The sequence below is a fragment of the Dermacentor albipictus genome, chromosome 2 (genome assembly GCF_038994185.2).
Source record: "Dermacentor albipictus isolate Rhodes 1998 colony chromosome 2, USDA_Dalb.pri_finalv2, whole genome shotgun sequence".
Classification (NCBI taxonomy): domain Eukaryota; kingdom Metazoa; phylum Arthropoda; class Arachnida; order Ixodida; family Ixodidae; genus Dermacentor; species Dermacentor albipictus.
In genome coordinates this window covers 182855136-182882202 of record NC_091822.1, presented here as the reverse complement: position 1 = coordinate 182882202, position 27067 = coordinate 182855136, and the positions used below count along the sequence as shown (strand labels likewise).

The window sequence follows — 27067 nt, the reverse complement described above, 5'->3', positions numbered from 1 at the left end:
CTCAGTAACCACAGCGGATTCCAATCGATTCAATCCTGTTATCATTCGTGGTTATCATTCTTTCTTGTTTCTTGCTAATGTTTTTAGGCGTTAGCGAGGCTTGTTTAAGTTTTCACACTAAAACCTCACGAAACTCCCTCCCTCAAATGGAACTGCCTCCCTCATTTTAAGGAAAGATGCTTATTATCCAGCTGGAGAAGTCGCCACCTTCGGTCTTACGCTACCTCGCTCATACGTCTTACTCCATTTCTATGCCGTGCTGCTTTCCTAAAAGAAATCTATTAAATTCATGGGAGAATAAGCCACGACCTTGCTTGCTTTCACTTACGCGAAAGAAAGCACTGAACGCAACTGGGAGTAAGGAAAGTTAACTCAATGTGTGATAGCCAAACAGCCCGCCAGCAGCACTTTGTGGCTTATCGATTCGGCATGTTATTAAGGGCGTGTGGTAAGGCAGTTTACATGGTGTCATGACAAAAGTCGATTTATGCGGTGTCGCTGAGGCGGGCCTGAATGCCGTCGAGGACTGACTGCAAGCCTCATCGGCCATCGCCCTGCGATCGAAGCACAAGACGTAGTGGCGTCAAATGAGAACTTACGAATGTTAAATGACTGCCAAATTATTGTTGTACGCTCAAATTCGGAAAATTTGACAATCGAAAAGTAAATTGTCAGAGTTGATAGAGTATTTGTGGTTGATCTCGGAACTTCTCTGCGTGACATTGACGAGAAAGCAGTCGTATTGCGCCATCATCGTCCTAAGAAAATAGGTGTCGAGATAGGGGTATAAACGCCTTTATTTAAAATTCATGTACTCCTTTCTAGACTCATGTTGGCCTTGCATCTTCTACACCAGGGAATATGCAGCTCCGAGTCCACATGTAGGAGAGGAGTAAATTAAAATGGCGACTGCGAACCCACGCCCGGAGTACATCCGGGTAAGTAGGGTACATCAGTTCTCGAGGGAGGTGCCTTCTTCGCATGTCTTCTGGGGCAATGCCCTTCCAAAGTAAATGTGCCGCCTCGGCCGCTTCTGTGCTGCGTCACTTTGAGCAGGGGTGCGTTTCTTCGAGGGGGTAAGAAAAATGATGCGATATTATTTTACACGAAATCAAGACACAAAGAGCATTTGATCGCTATCACTGCATGGAAACTAGAGCCACCCGGCTTTGTCTTTGTGACGGTCCATAAGCTTCATCATGGCGTTGTAGACAATGTCCTTGGCGTGCACTCCGAAGGTGAAATCGACGTGCGTGAACAGCGGATCCGGCACCTGCGCACCAGAGAGAAAACGTGTACAACTATAGGAATGTGTCTTGCGAAGGAACTGCTGCGGCTCCGCACAACAACTGTAGAATGAGTTGGAGCAGCTGACGTCAGTCTGCGCGACAGAGAATGAAGCCAAAGTTTGTTTCGTTAAATTTAATTAAATTGCATGCTCTAAGTACTAAATTTAGCGGCATCTTTTGTGGCTTTAGTTCATGAGACAATGCACCCCTTGCCCCGCCAATTGAAACCGACGACACTCGCCTATCGTAATCTGTTGCGTTCATCCCGATTGCCACTACAAGCTGCCCAGAAGTGGGCGTAGGGGCAGACACATGATCACGAAAAGACGGACATGCGCAACGCCACGTCCAGAAAACAGGCGCTTGCTTACTCGGAGAGCGCAAGAATACAATTTGGCTCGAGCTCTCGGATCCCACAATATTTTGTTCCCGCTTGCGCGGAATTGCACGAACTGGCAGAAAAAAAAGTATAAGGCACCTGGTAGTTTAATATGAGATTCGGCAGTTGTTTGCTGAGGTGGTTGACGTCCGTGGGGTCGGCGAACCAGTCGTTCAGGCTCCAGAAGAGGCCCACGGGGACCTTCACGCCCGACACGTTGTACGCCGGAGGGATTTCCTGCGGAGACCCGAGACAGTAAAGTGAAGAAGACGGCCATCGATTCACGCCAACGATGCACAAAGCTCGAAGGCACAATTAGGCATTCGTCCAGGTGCGTATCCTGCTTTCCTTCCTACAAGGAAGAGTTGTAAGGAACTAGGAGGAAAAGAAAAACTGAACGTGTCATTTCGCCACTCCCTTCGCAACAGTCGATGCATGTAAAGCCCAATCAAAACCCGTAATTTCAGAGACGTGCCATTCTAAGCACGAATAGCATGAGAATAGTGGTAGGGAGTGTTGGACTTCCCGGCTGCGCAAGATGCAATGCGTTGTAGCCGTAGGATGCACAAGGCCTTGCTTAGTGAACGTGAGGATGGTCTAAGAAAACAAACTGGCCAGGAGTATTATGTCACATAGCCAGTCTTCGCAAGTCAACGCCCCAAAAAGCCGTCTCCTTCGCTTTTTCTCCGTCAAAAAGTACCCCTCACTTTTCACTTTTTTTCTGCGTCGCAAGCTGCGACATGGAACATTAGTTAATAAATTCGCGCACACCTTCTTCGTAAGAGATCTGCACAAGCTACTCATGGAAATTATTGTTCATACATAACCGCTCGTGGTTTGTAGGCTTGTCTGTACATATCCTACTATCTTTATGTACTTTCTCTTGTTTATATTCCTTTATCAGACTGGAAAAGAGTGCCATAGAACCAAGGGCGAAGAAAGTAGAACGTAACGCATGCGCTAAACTTTATCAGTCTATACTATGGCTAGACAGTGCGATAAGTTTGGCTAGAGTGATTGCCTAGCCAAGGCTGGCAAGGCCAGCGATGAATATCGTGCTGCGGACACCGTAACCGTTTTCGAGGCGCACACTTGAAGCTTTTTTTCTTTTTTGAAGTAGAGAGGGAAGCCATCAGTAGTCGGCATTTCCAGGTTAGCAACTTCCCTGAGTGACTAAGCCCAGGGTTGCTTAGCCTGGCATTGTGACTGAAATCGGCGTGTACGAAATGCGTACTACAGGTGGTTGTGTTCTTCAGACTAACCTGTCCATAGACGGCCAAGTTCTTGGAGCTACCGTAGTCGTATTTCTGGAGCCGTTTCTCTCGAACGAGCTGTGTGAAGACAAATAAATAGAGAAAGAAAAAATGTATTCAGTGATCAACACTTCGCAGCAGTAATGTTGTATATCTGGGACGCCATTGTAAAGAACCGCAAATCAAAATTGTAAAGTCATTTTTGACGGCTAGAGCGATTTGTTTTCACACATCCGCTAAGAACAAATTTTCCCACGACACCGTGTTTTTGTTGGAGCTTATGCTTACGTACATCACCTGCCACACCTGGTAGCCTCGGTTTGTACTATAAATGGTGCCGGTTTGCGTTATGGCCCGTATCGGCCAATTGTGGAAGACAGCGACCAGCAGGCCGCAAACAGCCTCCGCAAAGGGAGGCGCAGGATGCTAAGAAAGCTCAACTTTACAATTGGGGACAGGCTGCTTTAACACCTACTGTTGGTTGAGGTCTTTCTGTGATTACCTGCGCTTTCTTTATATAGCTTTGTGAGTTGCGAACTGACAGACTCCTAAAGGAGACGCACTGCTTGGTGAGACTAAATTTGATAAAAATCTTACGAAGCAGCTAGAACACTCAATACACAACAGGTACTATAAGTTGTCAAGCGTATAACCAGCTTTCGAAGCTTTAGCAGGCACAACTGCGCTAAAGCAGCCTAGGCTTATAGGCTTGAAATGGGCAAGCTTTTGACCCAGTTGCATGCAGGGAGATATATGTGTGGGCGATATCGCCTGTTTGCTTTACCTGAGCGAAGTGAACCATGTTCTTGACTGATGTCCCCGCTGGCGTGTGGCTGATGATTACAGGTAGGCGACTCTGCGAAAGAAAGCACTGCCTCATAAAATACTGTTATCTTCAGCATCGTCATCACATACGCAACGTCGAGAGTGGGCGTGTTTAATTGTCTTGTGAAAACAGCTTACCACAACGAGAAATGAAAGCTCTTCTGGAACCAGGCCGACAACGCTATGTGCGCTGCCACGAATTCCTACGGCAAACCGTGATTGCCCTTTGTGCGCCACAAGCACGGCTGTAATACCAATTAAGTGCACACGCAGAAAACAGTTTAGTACTCAAGGGTGCTGCCATGTTCTATGGTCAACATCTTTACCCTTAATGATCTAAAAATAAAAGCTACTGTACAGCTCAGCGAGCTCAAACTTACACCTAAGATGAAAGATCTTGTAGTTGAAAACTGTGCACGAATTTTGACCACCTTGTGAGCACCGAAATGGCCGAGAATAAAGTTTCAAAGGGATGATTATGAAAGTTTATTTCATGTAGTTTTCGCATGGTCTATTTTCGCGTCGCCACGCTTCCTTGCAAGAAAAGGTCGGCCAAAAAGAAAACTTCATTTCATTTCACCAATACATTGGCCATACACTTTAAGGTTATGTATGAGCCATGGGACGAACCATCACCCTTAATAGTCAATGCTTTTTTTTTTCACTGTGTACTGCGACGACTTTCTGCCGTAATCTGTATGACAGGCCGCGCCAAGATTTGCATTGAAGAGGTCACAGCTGCTCAGTATTTAGCTGTGTAGGAAATAATTGTTTTCCGCAAATAGAACTAGGCGGAATTCGCAATTAAGCTTCCATTTTATCGGGAAAGCTACTTGGTGTGTATGCAAGAGTCATCAGGCTCGGTTAAGCGTGTCACTTGGATTCGTTACATGAAAATTAATTCAGTTTCACAGGTCACATTGCTCAGGAGTAAACATCCAGGTGTCTGTCTATGAATGTGCCGGTCACTCCTGGTCGCAATCTCTTGAGCTTCGGTCCTTTCATTCTGTCCTTTCATTCCTGCCAATACTAGCACAGGTACATAATATACACCATAGGCGAACATAGCAAGTTGAGACACACATGGGCAAAAGAGGTGAAGTCTGGCTTCACGCGAGTGGACTAGCATCGACGCTGTGGTACATGTTGCGTCACCTCTCCTTCTGTATCGCTCAAGGCATTTGCTTTAAGGAGGGGAGAGAAATAGCACCAAGCACAAAGCAACATTCCTTGGATGATAGGGGTTCCTTAATGGATTAGCCAAAGTAGTAATTAACTGATGTAACATCTCACAGCCCATGCACGAGCTTCAGCCACTCCCCCCCTCCCCCCCTTTTTTTTCTTTTTGACACTGCACTCCAGCGTATTGGTGCAAGACAGGACTTGGTACTTCATTGTCTTATGTACATTGACAAGCTCTTGATGACATCGACCATTATTAATTGGAGTGTCCTGAATTTGACTCAGAACGTAAAGTAATAACAGGTGAACTGAAGCGCAAGATGGCCTCCGCACACAAGCGCAAAACGGGACATTTTGTTCCCGCGAATGTGCTGTATATTTTGGAGATAGGTGCTACGGCTCGACCTAAAGTTCCTCCGTGATGCAAATATTGTCAGTAGTGAGCTGGTGCGGGTTAACGTGGAATGATTCAAACGTAGCAGGCTACGCTTAGTGTCTAGTTCCCCGAGTTACTGGGCGCTGTGATGAATTCCGACCGCGTTTCATAAGTGGCGCTCAGGCGGAGCTGCAAGTTTTGCGGGGTGATTTGTCCGCCTGCAGCCTGCAACAGCCCTCCTTTACACCAGATGCAATGGCGAAAGAAAGAACATAAGGAAACTAAAGGCCTGTCTTTTTACCTATTTACCACTCTACAGAGGGACAGAAAATGGTTGTGGGCAAGTAAAATTACATAAAAGAAAGAAAGGTTTAAGCTCTGCCTGCTGCACCTAAGTATCGCAGGCTGCCGAATTAAAAAGAAACGAATAGGACATCAAGTGTATGTCAAATGATAGTTTGGAAGGGAAAAAAAACAAAAGGAAAAATCAAAGGGGGGGGGGAGTTCTATCACCATGGGATCACGGCCAAGGGAACGGGACAGCAATGCGGTATTTATTCATCAAAGGAATAAATAGATAACTACGGAGGGACAATAGAAAGAGAGAACAGAAAGATGACTAGAAGGGAAAATGAGTGAGTGTGAAAGGACATGGCAGTGTTAATCATGCATTTAGAGGCGGTCACAAAGTTAGGCAGTTTCGAAAAGCCGCAGCAGCGTTTTTGCAGCTCGGTGCACAGACGACGACACTTGCGGCCAGAGTTCCAGCACCCTTCGCTCTCTAAATGGTCGACTGTATAAGCGGCTCGTGTTAGCACGCAGACAGTCCGAGAATATTGTCCATTGCTTCTTCCACCTTCACCTGTTTTTTATAGCTGCTGGCACGTCCACGACTGTTACAGGTTCTCCAGTACGCTCTTTCACTTCCAAGTCTATATGTTACACTACACGTAAGAATATTTCTTACTGGTCCAAAGTTTACGAAATCCATGAGGCAACATACATAAATGTGTGCAAGACGACTCAAACGCAATGAATAAGCGAAAACAAACTGACAGATGTGAGTGCTTGCCCGCACCCCTGTCTTTTGTTTGCATTGTTTTGACCTATCCCTAGAGTTCACCTAAAAATTGCGCCCACTACTTTTCATGAACTTCCATATTCTTTTGCTGTTTATACTGCAAACGTAAATACACTGCCTACACTGTAGCACTGAGCGTACCACATTGAACTCGTGCATGTCAGTGCCGGTGATCAGGAAGATGGCGTCCTCGCAGACCTCCCGGAGCACGTGGTACTTGCACATGGTTTTCGCCAGGAACTTCATGAACCAGTTGTTCGGCAAGAAGTCGTACTCGCCGAGCAACCGGAAAAGCATCTAAAAGAAAGCAACGTGATGCGCGAAACCATATTTGTACCATGAAAATGCCACAATAGTCGCAATGACCGAGCTTGTCATTGTTACGCATCACTGCAAAATATGAAGCCGCAAGAAACACTTGCGAACGACGGTTGAATCCTTGACTCGCATGTTTTGACTATAGTTAGTTTTAGTGCGAAAAGTTGTGCTTTAAGAAATTTTCAAAAAACTCACAGCCCATGACAAACGGGCCAACAAGCATGCTCCCGTCAGAGTGTAGTTGGCGATAAATGAGCTACAAAAGTGGCAGAGAATTCAACCGCTGCTTTGTTAAGTGTTTGAGCTGCCATGGAGAGCACGTTGTTGGGTGAGTCGGTCGTACATACTTAAAGAAGGGAATTGCGCTAAAAAAGACACGGACGAGTAAGGACATGGACGGGCGCAAACTCGCGACTGATTTTATTCAGAAGGAACACAAATATATATACCTAGATCCTTATTGCCTAATCATTGCCTAAGCGCACATGCCAAGAACGTTTTTTCTTTCTTATACAAATTTATACTGGAATCACTTACACAATCATCACCTGACTTATCAATGTAAAAAGCCTCTGCGAGTTCACGTGCGACCTGGTTACGACTGCGCCTTAAGATTTTGGTTCTAGCCAGCAAAGGCTGGCATGCTTTATCAGGCGTAGCCAAAGGGCATGCGCCGCAATGTAAGGGCAAATTTGACCCTTTTTCGTTAACCATAGAGAGCTTGTGTTCCCTTAGTCTTTCATTTATACAACGGCCCGTCTGGCCAATGTAAACTTTTCCACATGTCAGGGGAATTTCATACACAACCCCGACCGAACACCTGACAAACTGGGGCGTGACGTTTGGTGCAGTCTCACACGCATTCCTCGCCGGAGACAATCCGGGGGCACAAAGAGGCCAACTTGCGCGGGGCAGAAAATACCACCGGCACACCGTAGCGATTGGCTACATTCTTCAGGTTGTGGGAGACCCTATGAATATAGGGGAGAACCGCCGGTCTGGTCTTCGGTTGACCGCCACCATCTTGAGGTGTTCTAGGTTTCAAGCTTTGCAGAAGCTTCTCTGCCACAGCAGCCACGACGGAAACGGGAAAACCAGCCTTCTGTAACCTGCCAATCTGATTGTTGAGGCTGTCATTTACCAGGTGAACACATGATTTCTGCAGGGCTTCCTTCAGGCACAGCATAACAATGGCGCGTTTTACCGTCTTAGAATGAGCGGATTCAAAAGGCAACAGGTCTTTCCGGGCTCGTGGTGAGTACATCCAACACGTGTGATCTGGTGTTAAAGTGATGTTAATATCTAAAAACTGCAATCTATCTTGTTCAGGTAATTCGTGGGTGAAGGTTAGACCCCTCCCGTGTCGTTTAAAGACAGATAAGGTCTCTTGCACGGTAACCTCGCCGGATTGTCTCCGGCGAGGAATGCGTGCGAGACTGCACCAAACGTCACGCCACCCAGTTTGTCAGGTGTTCGGTCGGGGTTGTGTATGAAATTCCCCTGACATGTGGAAAAGTTTACATTGGCCAGACGGGCCGTTGTATAAATGAAAGACTAAGGGAACACAAGCTCTCTATGGTTAACGAAAAAGGGTCAAATTTGCCCTTACATTGCGGCGCATGCCCTTTGGCTACGCCTGATAAAGCATGCCAGCCTTTGCTGGCTAGAACCAAAATCTTAAGGCGCAGTCGTAACCAGGTCGCACGTGAACTCGCAGAGGCTTTTTACATTGATAAGTCAGGTGATGATTGTGTAAGTGATTCCAGTATAAATTTGTATAAGAAAGAAAAAACGTTCTTGGCATGTGCGCTTAGGCAATGATTAGGCAATAAGGATCTAGGTATATATATTTGTGTTCCTTCTGAATAAAATCAGTCGCGAGTTTGCGCCCGTCCATGTCCTTACTCGTCCGTGTCTTTTTTAGCGCAATTCCCTTCTTTAAGTTTGAGCTGCCATCACACAAATAAAACGCAAGCCTATCAAACGATGCCTAATCGTTCGGGAGTTTTAGCGCGACGCAAGCAGCAACACGAGCGCTGCTAAGATCTCGTAACAGTGTGTTCAAACAAAGCACTGTGTTCTACTCGTTGCTAGCGTGAAGTTAATGGCTGCGCCATGACGTTTGCCAAGGTGTCTTTCGTCGTTTTAAGCTTTCTTCGCGAGCTCTCCCGGGGCTGCGGCTGGATGATGCTGGGGCTCTCTCGCCGAATAGTTTATACAAAATATACAGCATGCATATAACGAATCGGCTTGTATATTATTATGGTGGGGTATTACGTGCCAGCCTTAAATATAGACGTGTGTTATATACGTGCAAAAACGTCCCGTTAGCCGGCTGTGTTATCTGTAGAATTACGTAGAGTAGCAGGCCAGATGCTCCATTTTCCGGCCGACCTCTCTACATTTTCTAGTCATTAAACTACTTCTTCTTAGGCAGTGAAATAACAAATGGTAGCTAAATATCATCACCACAAAAAATACCCGCCTCCAAGCACTTCAGTTTCGGTTAACGTTTGTTCCAGCAAGTGCATTGGAGCTGCGGCTTTCTTTTTTTGTTTAGATGACGACCACCATGCAGCCACACAAAGAACCTCTCCGCCCCATTCTAGTTGCAAACGCCGTCACGAAGTGTCACCAGCAGCGCTGTCGATACCGCAGACGCCTGTCAAACTGAAACACGTTTGCGTCATGCGAAAACCGTAGAATTTCCTGCGTTTTTCCTTAAAGAAACGAAGACGATGAGCTTCGTGCCACTGAACGGGTGTGCACGTCCGGCCGGGCTTTGGGGTCATTTTTGCTTTGTGGACTCGGGCGGTCGCTAATGAACGACGCTCTGCGCTTTGAGTCATTGTCGGGTTGTCCGGTGGCCACCATATTCAGTAAAACTACTTCTTTAGTGCCAGCAGAGGTAGCAACGCAAATTGCATTGTAAGGAGAGCAAGCAGTAGCGAAACAGCAGGCAGCACTTCGACAAACTCACCTCGGCGTCTTTCGCGAACGGTGCCAACAGTCGCACCGGTGACGTCATGTGCGTCACATTCGCCACTGGCCCTAGCGCAGAGAATAGCTGGATCTGAAAGGAAACGTTGCAGCAGTTGCAGCAGACATCCCCTTTCTTCTGCAAGGTCACTATAAATAATTTTTAAGTTAACGTAGGCTCTCATTCACAAATAACGTAACCAGTGTAAGTACAGGTTGAAAAGGTTTACGTTAATTTAACTAATTTCACTTGAGGTATCAACTCTGCAACAACAACGTGTTTGCATACTGAATTAGTACGCGAGCTACTTTTCAAGAGTACGAAATAATGCAGTCGATTTCTAAATTTAAAACAGCGCCAGGAAACGTGACAAGAATTTGAGACATGCACAAACGCGTTTGTGTGCGTTTCACTTTCTTGTTCCGTTTGCTCTCTTTAACTACGAATTTATGAGCCAACTAGCCCAACAGCAAACTCTACTACAGTCGCTCCCCTCATCATTTTCGTGAGCTGGCAGTTGTCCTGATATTCTTGCATCAATCGTACTTACCATGTGTAGGGGTTAAAAGCATGGCAATGACAACGAAAAATTCTGCAAGTAAATTCTTTGCATTAACTGCGAACATTTCTTAATTAACTGCTATTTAGAGGACCACAATATATTAACGAATCAGTGATATAGCTACTGACGAGCAAATGTGAAATAAAGATGAAATATAGAAGCAAGTGTGTGTATTGAAATTGTTATCGGAAATTGACGAGATAAAGTCTGCTAGTAAAGATATAAATAGAAGATAATGGCAAGGAAAGGTGAGCGAAAGCTGACGCAAAGTGCAGGTACAGGCTCCAAATATAATCAGCGCAGATCAGGTGCCTCAGCCTATCAGCGAAACGCATTAGGGTCCTCACCTGGGACAAATTTCCCTTCTATACTTTAAGCTGAAGATAGGGTTCTCTTAATTCCTTGTAATGTGTTCGTGACCCCAGACGTGCACTATTAAATTTTCCTCTTCAGAATGAATCGCGAAGGCACATTTTGTTTTTCTTGCGATCCTACTCAAATCCGTATGGCTCTCGCTGAAACTAAAGAGATTTACTGGACTTTGTGGAACATGTCGATCTATATACTGAAAAAAAAAGCAAAATAAAAAGCTGCAGTGAAGCTTACGGACGGCATTTTTCCGCGACCCGCAATCACGAGACGTCCGGCGAAGGCCACATCGATCGTGACGGAAGTCACACGAAATGGGTTACACCGGTTGCGTAGCAACAAAGATGATCGATAGCTATCAAAGAAGACTTAAGAGCTCTATGACGGCGAGACAACATCCATCATATTTTATGGTTCTCGTTCTTTCATCTTTAGTTTCCAATATCAAAGCGAGCACCGTCTATTCCGAAGCAACAGCGACAAGCATTTATTCAAGACCCGCGCAGACGTAGGTAGTCTAGACGGAAGTCGTAGTTCCCAAGTAGTGTTATTACTTAAAATATCACAAATGCTCAACATTCCAACTGTTTATCGAACGATGTGAACCAAACAATGCGACCTTGTTGAGAAACTTGAGAATGCAGCAAAGGAAAGGGCGTAATCTCCTTCCGAATTCATCGGAACAAAAGTTGACAGTCACTTTAGCATATACGCTAAAGTGGATGAAGGCGAAAGCCTGCGAGCTCACGAAACATTATTTAACTTATTGTTCTAATGCGTTGTTACTTCTTATTACTTGTTTCTTTTTTTACTTGTTTTTCGCTTGTTCTTTTTTTCGGTTGCCTAGAAATCACCGCTGCTTCTGCGGGGTCAGTGGAACGTTAGAACGGTCGTGGCAAGTCTGCGAAGACTATTAGGACGAATACCCAGGTTCATCGAGTGACTTTTTTTTATTTTAGCCCTTCAATCCACGGCGGTAGCCACATGGGCTTGTATATATGGTGCCTCCTACTTCCTTGTGGCGCAGGCAAAATGAGAGGGACACGGAAAGGCAAATTAAACAAACACACAGCGCTGACTTTCAAGAACAGATTTATTTATAGTTTTCGCAGGAGTACTTATATTCCTCAAAGCGTTTTCAGATACCTGTACATTGATCTGGAAAGAACAAAACCGGGAAAACCACACGCAGACACTTTTGTGCCGACACTGATCTTTTAGAAGGGTGTTTTTTCAACGCGAACAGAAATAATCGAGCTCTTTTGTTGCTGAAGAAATTGATGTCGTACTCGCGCATACGCTTGACGTTTGGTGCCATAGCGACGTACGGTCGTCGGATTTGTCGACGCATGAGCCATCTAAGACTTTAGCCTTAAAAATTGAACACGGACCATCGGTAGAACAACTGCTATAAGGTCAAGCGACAGCTTACTGGTAGACCTGCTCAGTTACGCTGCTGGATGTCAGCTCTAGCTGTTAGTGCTATGAGGTGTTGGGATGCTGTGAAATTGGACTGATTGCATGATCGACCGCGTTACAACACCAGTTAGGACCTGTGGGATGACTGATATAGCGCTCTGGTATAAGAGGGATTCGAAACATGGCGTTTATGATTTGTTCCCGGCTCCCCAGTTGCTCACGGTGCATGATGTTATCTAAAGCATAGCCTTCGAGATCTGCTTCTGCTCCTCAGAGGCAACTATCGCTAGAGCATGGGTCTAGACACCATTTATTATGGCCTACGAGGTGGCCAATTAGGTTACACTACCTCCTGAATCGGCCCAGTTTACTATAGGCCAGACTTGCCTTGCTCGTGCAAAGTATGGGAAGAAAGAACAAAAGCTTCGCTTTAATGGCGGCCGTTCTATTCAGGCTGAAAGATGTCCTACGCGCTGCTCCGAGCGCTGGCATGGTATGTAGTCTGCTTCAGACAGACTGACCCACGTGCTTCGAAGCGCTGACCCACGTGCTTCGAAGCGCTGACCCACGTGCTTCAAAACGCTGACCAAGGCGCTTCGAAATGCGAACCTATCTTGCTGGTACCCTGACAAAGAATGGGGCCCTTGTGCAAAGCGCTTGTGAGGTATTTGTAATCACAAAGACCGCTAAGTCGGTCGCAAGTGCTAACAGCGTCTGTGTCTCCCAATTTCCATGATACGTATAGGTTGGCTCTGAAGAATTTCTTTCTTTCCATGTCTATCTCCGATGCCGTGCTTCAGACCTTAGAGGTCGACAGTACTGCGGAGCCGGTTGTTGCAAGGAGTCAAGTTTACCGACATAAAGACGTCTGACAGTTTAGTGCTCTTATCACTTACGAGGAGCGACAGACGAGGCCACTTTTTCAGCGCGTGGTATATTAAATGCGCTGCCTTTAATCACTAATACTCAAGGGTCACAATCCTGAAATTGCACACTGCGTCTGACTGCTTATCTGGGACACTCGTTTCGCTTCTTCTTCTGTAACACAGTAGCTGTAGATGCCTGACCTCGCATAGGTTTTTCAATGTCTGTGCCTCAAAGCTCCCGCGCCTTCTATGAGGAGGCAAAGAAAACCAGTATGGCATCTGCTGACATTTGGGGAAGCAAGAAGTTAAGAAACTAACCAATACCATAGAGTTTCATACAATAATTTGTAGAAGGAACCCTGGCGCTAGTGTCTACGGGAGCTGCTATTGGGGAGGCTCAGCCTGCGTGGGAATTATCGGAAGGGCATGGATTTGCCTCAACTTCGTCCTTCTGGCTTCAAACGGCTTTGCGAGTGTAAACTCATCATTTTCAACAAGGTGCTGTGTAATAAATAATTAAATAAACATTGTTAAAGGTGTCCTACTGCATCCTACTGCAGGATTCGAACACAGGACCTCCAGTACAGAAGCCTGATATTGAAAGCATTACGCCACAGACACTTTTTTTCTTTATTTCATTACTTGCACGCATTGACAAGCGGCATAGAACGCCCTTATTAATTTCTCGCGAGCAAGTCAGCACGTTGAGACGCTTGGCGCGTTTCGATTTGGCCACCTTGACAGGCTGGCTGAACCGCTGCAATTAGCAATCGTGTGTGTTCGCAGAGAATGTGTCTGCAGTTGCGAGTATGTATGCCGATCAGTGTATATCATAGCGACCACAAGGCCATTGTGACCGCCGTTACTAAGAGACAATGAGTGATACAACAGCGTTTTTACCACAAGTTTTCCTACCACGACATTTACAGCTCCACTAGTCAACCACCTTCGCAGGGTGGAATGGCCTTGGTTTTCTTTCTTTTTTTTTTTTTTGCTCGGTAGAAGTTTCTCGTGGTTGGCTGCTTTCGCTAGTACGAAGTTGGCTCGCGATAATAAAGTGTCAAGGTCTCTCACGGTCGGAATATTCCCGCTGTTAGTCATGCTCGCGGCGTAACAACAGTGGTCACGCTTGGAAATCGGAAATGATTACAGCATCGCTTAAAGCTGGAAACGATTACAATGTGAGCGTCGCAGGAAAGTGCTTAAATATCGGCTTAAACATGTCTGCGTTAACCAAAGCGTGGTGGAAAGTTGCAGTGACAAGTGGAGATGAGGCATTCTGTGTCGAGTGGTACTCACCCGCCGAAAATTTGTCGTGAACTCGTCGAAGCACCCGTGCTGTGTCAGTAGGATGTCACGTAAACAGGCCTAGTTTTGGCACACCTAGTTCTCGACCTATAACCGCGACATGACAGACGTTCACGATGATCTTCAGGGACACAGCGCCATCAAAGCTTTGGTATAAAGATGAAACCATTGTTTGTACAACCATGGGGACTACCAGGTAGTGAGTATCGTTGCATGCGCGCGTCCAGTTTGCCTCTGACGAGAGCTTACCTTACGTTGTATAACCCCCCCCCCCCCTTTCCCCAGTATGTTCTCTGCCACTCCCAATTCGCGGTCCTTCCTATACGAAGTGCCGAAGAACACAAATTACTATGTGAATGCGGGCCCAAGAATCCTTGAAGCTGCTTAAAAGATTATAGGCTTGCAACTTTAAACAAGAATGCGAGCGCCGGCCAGAGCACGTACGCTCACCTTTTCGTTGTACTCCGGCCTCTCCGAGAGCAGTGCGAAAAGTATCAGCGTCCCCTGCGAGTGTCCCACGTAGAAAAGCTTGGTCCGCTGCGTTGTGTTCAGGACATAGTCGAGCATCGCTGGCAGGTCGTACGCGATCATCTGGTCGAAACTGCGGACCGTCGCAGAGAAACATCTCTCACTCTCGCAACGACAGGGACATAATCGCGCTAAGACTGCTGCGGCCCTGTTTTGTTAAAAGAGATATTCCAATTTGTGCTAGCGGTCGTCAGCCGTTCGAGCGGGGCAACCCGGTGTTCTTTAATCTGGATGTCTTATTTATGGTAAGGCGACACGCGGGAACAGGTATTGTTCAGGACTCGCAGCCAGTGTTGCTGGCGCCGTCGGCGAACTCAAAGTGATTAAAAATTTACGTACGTGAGTGGGCGCACCTAGCATCGACTCACTATGCAGTGAAGTGAGATGTACACATAACAATCCAAGCAAATCATGTGAAATCAAACAGATGCACAAAAATAGAGGGCACAGGCAGCTGTGTACTGCGTTTCACCAGCTTTACGAATGCAACAACATCTATGAGGGTCGCGCAAATCAATCGGGAACGAAAACAGACTGTCCTCTAGGAAATCAGAAGAATATCATCCGTTGACTGCCACTAATAATTTGGCGATAATTGCTATGCGAGTCACTAATCCTGCCCTGCCTTACGACCTTTAATAAAAGGATTAGCGGCTGAAAGTGGGCGACACCTTATTTTTTCTTCATTCACGCCACTAACTTATATTTCTGTTTTATTGCATTTTATGACATAGAAATTGCGCATATTGCTGCCTTCTTAAGGCTACGTTAACTTGTCAGAAACACTAGGATTTGTTGTGCAGACCGTTGAGCTTAACGTGCCAAAGTTACGCCAAGCCTTTGTTCTCGAAGGTTATATATATTTTTTATTGAACTCTTCACCCACAGCACCCAGTGGCATTACAGTAGGGGAGGAGGGGTGGAATGCAAGGCAGATAAATACGAGCATGTCAGAAGCAATCAAAGCAATTGGGACCAACACCAAGCAGTCTTAAAACACAAGGAGATGACAGTGATGACGCAAATAGCTCGTTGGACATAATTGATTTAACTTCTTCCGATAATGAGTCCCTCCTTTTTATAGACGTATGAAAAAAAAGAATTCTTGAACAAATTTGTACTACAAGAGATTTTCTTAATTTTAACCGCTTGATCCCTACACAATGACACATAAGTTGGTCAAAACATATATAAGTTACTGTTTATGCCAGTTTTACAATAAAAGATGTCATGTAGAAACTTACGTTTAAGCATCTGCATACGCTTCGCGAGTAACTGCCACCCACGAGTACACTTAACACGAGACATGCTGAAATTTCTTGAATAATTACTAAAACATAGCGGGCACCTACATTTTGCACTCCTAGTTTATCTATGCCAATCTGAAGCCGAGTGTACCATATACCGAAGAAGCATATTGTGTAGCTCGGCGAACATTAGTTTCAAATATTAAATCTTTAGTTTCTGAAGGAAATTACTTTGCATATGGCTTAGAAAACCTAAACCTCGACATGCTATTGCCGTTGCATAGTCGATATTGCGATGCCAACTCAGATGTCGGGATATATACACTCCGAGGCATTCAGACTCGGATACAGAGCTCGGTTTCGTACCGTTAAAATCATAAGACAATTTGTGGGGCATTTTCTTTCTAGAGATACACATGTGGACAGCTTCTTGTTCGATAATATTTATGCCCCATTTGCGACACCATGCGAGAATGATGTTCAAATCTTTCTGTAATTTGGCACTATCATTCGCATCATTAACAACCCTATACAGCACGCAATCGTCCGTAAATAAACGTATATTTCAAGCAATGTCATAGCAAATTTCATTATAAATATCAAGAATAATCCCGGACCAAGTACGGATGCTTGCGAAACACCAGAGAGTACATCAGCATCATTAGAAAACACACCATCAATTGCAACCCGTTGAATTCTTAGGTTGAAGTAATAATTTTTTTTCGTCACTATCATACCACCGCAATTTTCGCAGAAAAGGATGGAAAGCAACGTCAAATGCACTTGTTTAAAACTCCGCGATCATAGAATCAACTCGCAATCGGTTATCTAGTGCACTTAAGAGGTCACGCGTTAGCTTGGTGAGCTGAGTAATAAAAAGAAGAAAAAAACGCTTCCGAAAGACGCACTGCTGGCTGGTAAGTAAAATGATAAAAGTTAGCTTATAATACTAATAAACAGGACATGTTCACTAGCATTACAAACAATGCTTATTAGAGATACGGCACGATAATAAGAAGCATTTCCATGGTCCTGTTCATGCACAGGGCCTTCGTGAACTGCTTTCCAGTCAAGTGGTAACTCGTCTTCTTCAAGATATTTTATGAAAATGAGCCACAGAAATCTGGACAAAATGTGCGCATAGAGGGCTCTGAAATAATTTTGGCCACCTGGGATTAGAGCTCGTGCCCCACGCGTTTTTCGCATTCCCAACCGTACGAATGCAGTCGACCGACATTCGGGTTGGTCGACTGACCTTCTGTCAAGGGGAAGGCAAAATGCGCGGTGTTGTCCACTGACTCCGAAAAATGGTTATGCCGATACGTTAACGCAGATAAGATATAGTAAACTTCCGATGTTAAACATACCTAAAGTCCCAGAATTCCTTATCCTTCCGCGTGTACTTGACGTGGCTGGTGTATGTGTTGCCGCGAACATTTCCCAACCAGACGTCGTAACCGGCGTCTGCCAAGATGTATGCTGAAAAAGAAAAAAGACGCAAGGTTATTATGCTAATGTGCTGCCAGCGTAGTTTTAACTGCTGGTGCTTTCTTTTTTATCGAGCTACGCGTACTTGCAGGGCTGTAGCGCAGATTATTCACTCAACAAAATAGAATAAATTATTCAGCAAAGCAAAATCAACGCAACTTCCGTGCCTTTCTACCGCATATCAATAGCCACCGAAGGACAAGGCTGAGGTTCAAATCGCTGAGCGAATAGTGGTATTATCAGATATATACCAACGCTTATCAACCTTGATCGCCACCGAGCGAAACCCGGGCAATCCACTGATACTCATCGCTACGTCAAGGCCCGTAGGAACGAGCGGGTGCTGTAAAGAACGGCGGGTTGCACAACAAGATTGTCACCTTGCCACCCGATTACGACAAGGGGTGCAAGACGCGCACCTCCCGCTCTCCGCCGCTGCAGCTGCGAGGCGTTCAAAGAAGCGACCTTTGCGCTGGAATCCGCCGCCTTCCTCCAGCCCGCTTCGACATTGTGACAAGACGAGTTTGGTGTGTGGACAATGATTCCAGAGTTCCTCAACGCGGCGCTGATCTGACACGCCTGAAGAAGCTACCGCGGGAACGTCTTATTTTTGCGCTCTCACGGTTCAGCATGTTGCAAAACAACGAGCGTCCCTCGAGCGGCGTCGATTTTCCGGAACGGCACCACCTTCAACGCCGTCGCTTGGGCTTCGGAATGTGTGTGCCTTTGTGTCTGAAAACTGGTCTTCAGAGCAGCTGCGAGTTGGTGGTGTGTAAACGAACAGCCGCCGCGTCGTAGGACCAGCGGATCGAGTGTATAAAAACTGTGGTTGTGCGATTGTTGGACGCACTTCTCTTGAGCAGTCATGTTAGACTGGTTCACTTCTCTCATGCAGTCCTGTTGGACTAATACTATTTTTCTCAAACAGTCATGTTAGACTGAGTTAATTTTCTGTAAATAAACCCCTTTTTCCTCGTTCTCGATGAGAAGCAGTTCTTCACTTCATCAACGATCTCAGCGTAAATAAGTTGGACGACGGCATGGGCCAGCTACCTTCGAATTCATGCCGTACTCCAATCTTGGCAAAGGACCACGGACGAAGGGATTGAGCCCCCAATCCTGACAACTGGCTGACAGCGGTGAGATGGACTTTGCGACATGGTGCTGTATCTGTGGTGAGTGCTTGGTTTTTGCTTTGACTCTCTAGGCTTCATTTTGTGGTTGTTCTGTTTAGAACAGTAGGGAAGCTAGATTGTTGTGTGTTAGCTAGGTTGTGTTTTCCTAGCTAGATTTAGAGAGCAGAATCAAGGCAGTAAAGCAGCAGTCATGGAGTTAAGGACACTGCTGAGAGACGAGTTGTTGATTGTTGGTGAGGAACTGGGCCTAGATGTACGCAAGGAAATGCTCAAATCGGAATTATTGGAGCTAATTTCCAATCAGGCCAGTGAGCAAGATATTGAAATGGGATTGGAACTTCTCAAAAAGAGAGAGAAACGGGAAAAAGAAAGAGAAGAACGAGACAGAGAAAAACGAGAGAGAGAGGAACGCGATAAAGATCGCGAGATAACAAAAATGCAACTTGAACTTGAAAACAGACGTTTGGAGTTGTCTCAAGGAAGTGAAGGAGCTCTGGGTCGATCAAGTGAGGCAGAATCGTACCGCATGGACAGGCTATTAAAGCCATATGAGGTCGGGACCGACATAGGCTTGTTCCTAAGCAATTTTGAAAGGACTTGCGAAAAGATGAACTTCGGTCCGAGTACATGGCCACAGCGGTTGCTGTCTATGTTGCCGTGTGAGGCGGCGGAAGTAATCGCCAGATTGAGTGTGCAGGATGCATATGATTATGCGAAAGTTAAGGCTAGTCTCCTGAAGAAATACCGCCTTTCAGCCGAAGCTTTTCGGCAAAGGTTTAGGAGCACAGGCAAGAAAGATAGCGAGGGCTATCCGGAGTTTGCATATAGCTTAAAGGCCAACCTAGTCGAGTGGCTTAAAAGCGCGGAAGCGTACGACAGCAGAGACATGATCATTGAATGCATGTGTCTAGAGCAGTTTTACAAAACCATTCCCCAAGCTGTGAAACTGTGGGTGCAAGATAGAGGTAATGTAAACACTGTGGAAAGGGCGGCTGAATTAGCCGAAGAGTACGCAACCCGTAGAAAGTTGAACGCCGAGGAGGGAAACTGGGACGGTCGAAATGGACCGCGGAAGCCATTTCCGTTCAAAAAGGGTGCGCAAGCTAGACGATCCGAGCCTGTAGACATGGCGGAAAAGCCCGCAGAAAAGAGCGAGGAGAAAGTTAACGGAGAAACCGCACAAAAAGAACAGAAAAGAAAATTCCAATCTGTCAGACCAATTCGCTGTTACAAATGCCACAAACTGGGACATATAGCTGTAAACTGCGAGAAGCCAAGCGTAGTTTTTTCCTACGTGGAGGAAAAGGATGAGAATATGGAACTTTTATGTCCATATCTCCACGACCTGCAAGTTAATGGAAAACCATGCCGAGTGCTAAGAGACAGTGCCGCCACGCTGGACATTGTCCATCCGTCTTACGTGTTGGTAGAGGACTTCACCGGAGAAGTAGCATGGATAAAACAGGTTGTAGAAGAACACAGCGTGTGTCTGCCCATGGCCAAAGTCAAAATCAGTGGACCATTCGGGGAGCTAGAGACTGAGGCTGCAGTTTCCAAATTTTTGTCACTGCAGTATCCCTACATCTTTTCGAATCGTTCGAATCAGTTACTGCGTGACAGAGGGCTCAAACTGGGAGAGGGCATAGTACAGGCATTGATCAGAGGCCAAGCTCGTAAGATCGCGGCGCTTTCGGCTGAAAATGCTCAAGCTCCTCCAGCTGAAGCAGAAAAGGGGATAGCTTCAATACCCGAATCCGAGCTAGGCCCGACGGACAAAAGAACAGTTGAGGAGAGCCTGCCAGTTGACCAGCTCAATGAGAGCGTAGCACTAGAGTGTCAGAGTTCTAGCCTGCAGGAAGAGCATGCAGACGCGCTCCCAAGCGAGACAGGGTCGTTATTATCACCGGCCTCAAAGAACTTTGATCAACTCTTACGCGTGGATAGAGAGTCACTGGCAGCTGAGCAAAAGAATGATGAGAGCTTAGCTAAATTACGGGACACAGCTAAAGAAGGCATTGCTAGGCGCAACGTAACGATACATGAGAAAGGAGGATTGTTGTATCGGCATTACAGAGATCGAAAGGGTAGGATTTTAGATCAGTTAGTCATACCTACTAAGTATAGGGAGGACCTTTTGAGTCTTTGTCATGGAAATGGGTGGTCCGGCCACCTAGGCATAAACAAATCAAAGGAAAGATTGCTTATGGAATACTACTGGCCTGGCTGTTTCAAAGATGTAGAAAACTTTGTAAGATCATGCGACGCCTGCCAGCGTTCTGGTAAACCAGGAGAGACTTGGAAAGCTCCACTGAAGGTAGTGCCCTTAATAACAGAGCCTTTCAGACGGCTTGTAATAGACACGGTAGGGCCTCTTCCAAAAACAAAATCAGGCTACAGGTACTTGTTTACCATGCTGTGTCCGGCTACCAAGTTTCCAGAAGCAATCCCTTTGAAAGAGCTCAGCTCCACTGAAGTAGTAGACGCGCTTTTGACAGTGTTTGCACGAGTTGGGTTTCCAGCCGAAATTCAGGCAGATCAAGGGTCAGTATTCACGAGTGCACTGACTTCCACATTCTTGCAAAAGTGCGGGGTAAAGTTAATTCACAGTTCTGTCTATCACCCTCAGTCAAACAGTGTAGAGAGGTGGCATTCGGTGCTTAAGCGAGTTTTGCGTGCGCTCTGTTACGAGCACAAGGAGGACTGGGAGAACTGTCTGCCGGCAACTTTGTTTGCTTTGCGAACGGTTCCACATGAAGCGACAGGGTTCTCACCAGCAGAACTAGTGTATGGGAGGACACTCCGTTCTCCACTGAGAATGTTAAGAGAGATGTGGGAGGAAAGAGGGGAGAGTCCAACCGTGGTTGAATACGTGCTAAATTTACTGGAACGGCTAAGCGCAACCCAAGAACTAGTCGGAAAGAACATGGCACTAGCTCAAAAGAACGCCAAATTCTATTACGACAGGAATGCGAGGCTTCGTACGTTTAACGCCGGAGACCAGGTAATGATCCTCAAACCTTCAAGAAAGAACAAGCTTGAAGTTCACTGGGACGGGCCCGTTAAAGTGTTGCACAAACTTTCAGAAACTAACTATGCTTTGAGAATGCCCGGTCGCAGGAAGGAAGTGAGGATATATCACTGTAATTTGATGAAGCCGTATGTAGAGCGGAGCGGAGTCGTTAACTATACTGTCAAAGAGCCGGATGGCATTGGTACCAAGTTTAAGGAGGATAGGGCAACCTCCAACTCTGAAATCGGCCTAGAAGAAGTAGTAGAACACTCGGTAAGCTCGCATGCTCTAAGACCCGAGCAGCTAGATGAGCTAAAAGGGGTGTTAGGGGAATATCTCGACAGATTCAGCGATCGGCCGGGTAGAACCGAACTGATAACGCATGAAATTGAGCTGACCTCTGCCGAACCAGTAAGATCAAAACCTTACAGGGTGTCTCCAAGACAGAGAGAGATTATGGAGGCAGAGATACAGCGCATGCTAGAGTTGGGAGTTATTGAGCCCGCTGAGAGTGACTACACGTCACCGCTAATACTCGTAGAAACCCCTAACAAGGACCCTCGTCCGTGTGTTGACTACAGGAAGTTAAATGCGATCACTAGGGATCAGCTGTACCCGATACCCAACATTGAGGAACGAATTGAAAGAGTTAGCGCTGCTAAATACATTTCAACTATAGATCTCGTGCGGGGGTACTGGCAAGTTCCCCTTTCCGAAAGTGCCAGCCGCTATGCCGCATTCATCTCGCCTGTAGGCACTTTTCGCCCTCTCGCACTCAGCTTCGGGCTGAAGAACGCGCCGTTTAGCTTCTCTAAGTTAATGGATATTGTCCTAAAGGACTTGCAGGAGTTCGCCTTACCTTATCTTGATGATGTGGCCATTTTTTCGGACAGCTGGGAACAACACGTATCGCACCTCAAACAGGTGTTCTCACGGTTGAGGGAAGCCGGCTTAACGATGAAAGCGGAAAAGTGTAGGTTTGGTTGTTCGCAGGTTACTTATCTGGGCCATGTTGTTGGTCAGGGCATGAGACGGCCGGCTGAGCTGAAAATAGCTACGATTGGAGATTTTTCTCAGCCGCGCACGAAAACGGACGTTCGTTCATTTTTGGGACTTGTGGGGTACTATCAACGGTACATTCCGAATTACTCACAATTGGCAAGTCCATTAACAGACGCCCTCCGAAAGGGAGCACCGAGTAACGTACACTGGGATAAGGACAAAGAGAACGCTTTTCAAAGTTTGAAAACGCTATTGGTTTCTCGCCCTGTGCTTCGCGCGCCAGACTACACAAAGGAATTCATAGTTCAATGCGACGCAAGCGACAGAGGTATGGGCGTGGTACTTAGTCAAGTCGGCGACGATAACGAGGAGCATCCTATCCTCTACGCCAGCCGTAAACTAAATGTAAGAGAGGAAGCCTACAGCGCTTCAGAGAAGGAATGCGCTTGTTTGGTTTGGGCCGCCCAGAAGTTGTCGTGTTATTTGTACGGAGCGAAGTTCATCTTCGAGACCGACCACTGTCCTCTGACGTGGCTCAATCAAATGTCACACAAAAACGGCCGCTTGCTCCGATGGAGCCTCACTCTCCAAGAGTACAACTTCTCCGTTAGATATAAGAAGGGAAAGTTGCATAGCAATGCGGATGGTTTGAGCAGGCTAATTTGAATTCTGCGTTTGAGGGTCCCGCCTAAATTTTAGGGTTACTAGTGTTAAATTTATTAAGCGAAGAAGATCCCCTCTCATTTAGCAGGATTCCCTCCATGATTGCTGAATTTGTCAGCAGGAATTTGCTTCAGAAATTGGCATAGTGAAATGCAGCATTTTTTTTTGTTTCTGCACTTATGTTGTTGTTGTTTTTTTTTGAAGCCTAGCGAGTCTAAAGTGAGAGCCAATGCACGTCATCTCGGCGCAGAGCCGTGTTGTGGGGTTCATTTTGCAGTTGCCTGTCCTTGTTGGATGTTTTGGGGCGGTGACATCAATGCACAGGTGGTCGCTGCGAGCCAAGACATCAATCCCCCCCTGACCAGCAGCCGTTCTCTTCCTGCCTAGCGGTTGTCAGCGCTAGACAGTCGAGACTTTTGGGGCCATGGAGGCGCTGTAAAGAACGGCGGGTTGCACAACAAGATTGTCACCTTGCCACCCGATTACGACAAGGGGTGCAAGACGCGCACCTCCCGCTCTCCGCCGCTGCAGCTGCGAGGCGTTCAAAGAAGCGACCTTTGCGCTGGAATCCGCCGCCTTCCTCCAGCCCGCTTCGACATTGTGACAAGACGAGTTTGGTGTGTGGACAATGATTCCAGAGTTCCTCAACGCGGCGCTGATCTGACACGCCTGAAGAAGCTACCGCGGGAACGTCTTATTTTTGCGCTCTCACGGTTCAGCATGTTGCAAAACAACGAGCGTCCCTCGAGCGGCGTCGATTTTCCGGAACGGCACCACCTTCAACGCCGTCGCTTGGGCTTCGGAATGTGTGTGCCTTTGTGTCTGAAAACTGGTCTTCAGAGCAGCTGCGAGTTGGTGGTGTGTAAACGAACAGCCGCCGCGTCGTAGGACCAGCGGATCGAGTGTATAAAAACTGTGGTTGTGCGATTGTTGGACGCACTTCTCTTGAGCAGTCATGTTAGACTGGTTCACTTCTCTCATGCAGTCCTGTTGGACTAATACTATTTTTCTCAAACAGTCATGTTAGACTGAGTTAATTTTCTGTAAATAAACCCCTTTTTCCTCGTTCTCGATGAGAAGCAGTTCTTCACTTCATCAACGATCTCAGCGTAAATAAGTTGGACGACGGCATGGGCCAGCTACCTTCGAATTCATGCCGTACTCCAATCTTGGCAAAGGACCACGGACGAAGGGATTGAGCCCCCAATCCTGACAGTGCTTACTAAGAATCAAGGCAGTGCACGTCGACAAATGTTTCACTGTAGTGCTTGATATTAACCACACGGTAATAACAAATAGCGCTGAATCTATTCCAACTTAATATTGCAAGTTGGTCATCAAGGGCCTGTGTTAAGAATAACAATAAATGGTGTCGGTACTCTTTCCCTAACGCCAGCAGTGAGTTGACCCGAAGTCTTTAGGTTAGCCTGTGCGGTGTATTTCAAGTAGTTTGTGTATTCTGATAAATAAAATGATAAAGACAGCATAAAAGTAATAAAATACCTCGTGTATTGGTTAGAAATTTCTCCAGTAACTATTATCTACGATTTTGTTGCTGTTTGTGGAAGGGTGAGCTACAGCTGTGGCTTGTGACATGTTAGAAACTGTAAATTACAATGAGGCCTGAATTTCGCTGTCTTAGTTTAGTCTGACTGACTTAGGTTGTCTGCGCAGAATTTTTGTGCCTGTGTTATGCCACCAATTTGTTTTGTTTTTTGTTGAGCTGGGAGAAAGCGGAATGCGCCCATACCAGTGCGAGGAAAAGAGCGGCGCGACGCGCTGGTTCCGGGCTACATTCCTCCTCGCTGATAAAATTGTCTATAAATGGTCAAAGAACTGATGGAGCTTACACATTCTATAGGCTATTATCGATAAAAAGTCTGCACAGAAATCACATAGACTGTTATAGATAACCTAATGGCTTCTGGTCTTGCACTTCTTTAATGGGCTATCGTCTAGTAAATGTGTATACACAGATCCATATAGAATATTTTGACTCTTTGTAGATATTGCTTCATACTTTTATCAACCATTCTATATGCAGTGTCGATAGAAATATTCCACAGGATATTCTATAAAGTGTCAATTCATTTTTTGTAAGGCAACTGTAGCACGCTTAGTGACGGCGTGGGTGCATTTCTTTATTTCCCCGCTTCTTTCATAACCTTTCAGTTTCTTAATCGTTTTCACCAAGAACACTGTGGGCTAACCAAGTTTTCCGTCGTCCTTGTAGCTTCCATTTTCGATTTTTGTATCGCGGTTCTTGATTAGATTACGTGATATGTAAAAGTGAGGGCTTAGGCACTGCCTAAAATGACACCCGGTGCAGCCATACCCGTGCTGTGGCTCGACCTGTATTCTACTTACGATGGAATGTCCAGTGAATTCTCCCTAATACTTGTATCATTCCGGATGATTGCTAGTGTCACATGTTGATGACACTAAAAAGTATAACCAAAACAAATTTTCGTGTCTGGTTTGACACTGGTAACCTGGAAACAACTCCAAAGGTTCGCAGTAAGATGGAGGCTGGAGTAACAGCTGCCGAACGAAGGAAGCTTCGTCCTATATCTACACCCGTGAGCAAAAATATACGCACCACCAAGACATCGAAAAAAAAAAACAGAATTTCATTGTAAATAACACGCATAAACGGAAACTGACAAGTGCACTAGAAAATTCGTAATGCCAAGGTCAGACTGCAATCTTTAATGTCAAGCTGCATTCAATGACAGAGGAGAAAATGAGTTTTATCGCACAAACCCTGCTCCGTATACTTTTGCTCACGGCTGCACCTATATTTCACGTTCCAACAAAGGAACTTGTCCGCGTCAGGCCGAGAACTCGAGACGAAGACAACTCCCCTTCAAATTGTGTTCACTTGCACTGACTGGTAGATAGCATATTAAAAAAAAGAGAAATAAACGTAATCTGCTCAAACCCCGAGAGAAAAAAGGCAAGCAGCAGACACGATAAATCGCCTATTTTCTCTATGTCATGCCTGCATCAATGTTCTCGTTATCCCATCGTCGCACTAGTCTTTCGTTCTTTTCCTTTGTTCGGCCACTGTTAATCGCTGATAAATATAGAAACGGTCAGTTCACCACTGTACCGAGGCTCTCTGGGGGATAGTTGATGGCCCAATCAACCGAAGAGCTGAGCAGGCCATGCTGGAGGAAGACTACCGGCTTCGGCTCTTTGGCGGGCCGCTGCTTGTGACCGTCCGGCATGCGCTGGATGTTGAGGACGAAGCCGTCGCTGGTCGTCACCCTGTGCTCTTCCACGGGGTAGCCCTTGTTTCTGATAATTTCCGTCTGAGAACGAACCGAAGGAAATAAAATAAAAAGGAAGTAAGATGAAGCACAATGAATAGGTATTCACGTCGGTCGTCTGCGTAGAGGAAGAGGATGGGGCTAGCTAAGAGCGGCTCTAACGTTGCAGAGGCATGCCCACAGCTGAGCGTCACCTTTAAATTGCGGGATAAACATGCCACAGAGTTAATCGCATCGTGAGCAAGTCAAACGCTATCAAGAGAGATCAAGGCGATTATAAGCAGCAGGTGTAGAATACCACCACTCTAACGAGCTCACCCAGTGGCCGATGAGAATGCCTACTGCATGAAATGATCGGTAACATTTAGTATTACTTGCTAAACATCACCACTTATAGAATATATCAGTGTCTCAGAAACTTACGGAGGATGCGAAACACTTTTTTCCTGAGTATTCTGTGTACCGATGGGAAGATTAAGTCATCCGCGGTCGCTCACAGAGCCACTCTGTGTTT

General features: G+C 46.1%; 1 protein-coding gene across 4 annotated transcripts in view; it reads right to left on the bottom strand.

Annotated features, from left to right (window-relative positions):
• Nucleotides 1-779: 779 nt before the first annotated feature.
• LOC135920332 (lysosomal acid lipase/cholesteryl ester hydrolase-like) overlaps nt 780-27067 on the bottom strand; it is a 36293-nt gene continuing 10005 nt past the window's right edge. For all 4 annotated transcript variants that reach the window (XM_065454565.2, XM_065454556.2, XM_065454547.2 and 1 more), the window contains exons 3-11: nt 26394-26595; nt 17350-17461; nt 14658-14808; nt 9684-9776; nt 6527-6682; nt 3706-3777; nt 2931-2999; nt 1768-1905; nt 780-1273 (exon numbers count right to left, since the gene is read on the bottom strand). In XM_065454565.2, coding sequence (XP_065310637.1) covers nt 1154-1273; nt 1768-1905; nt 2931-2999; nt 3706-3777; nt 6527-6682; nt 9684-9776; nt 14658-14808; nt 17350-17461; nt 26394-26595 — 1113 coding nt within the window. In that variant the 3' untranslated portion in view covers nt 780-1153. The remainder of the gene's footprint in view (nt 1274-1767; nt 1906-2930; nt 3000-3705; nt 3778-6526; nt 6683-9683; nt 9777-14657; nt 14809-17349; nt 17462-26393; nt 26596-27067) is intronic.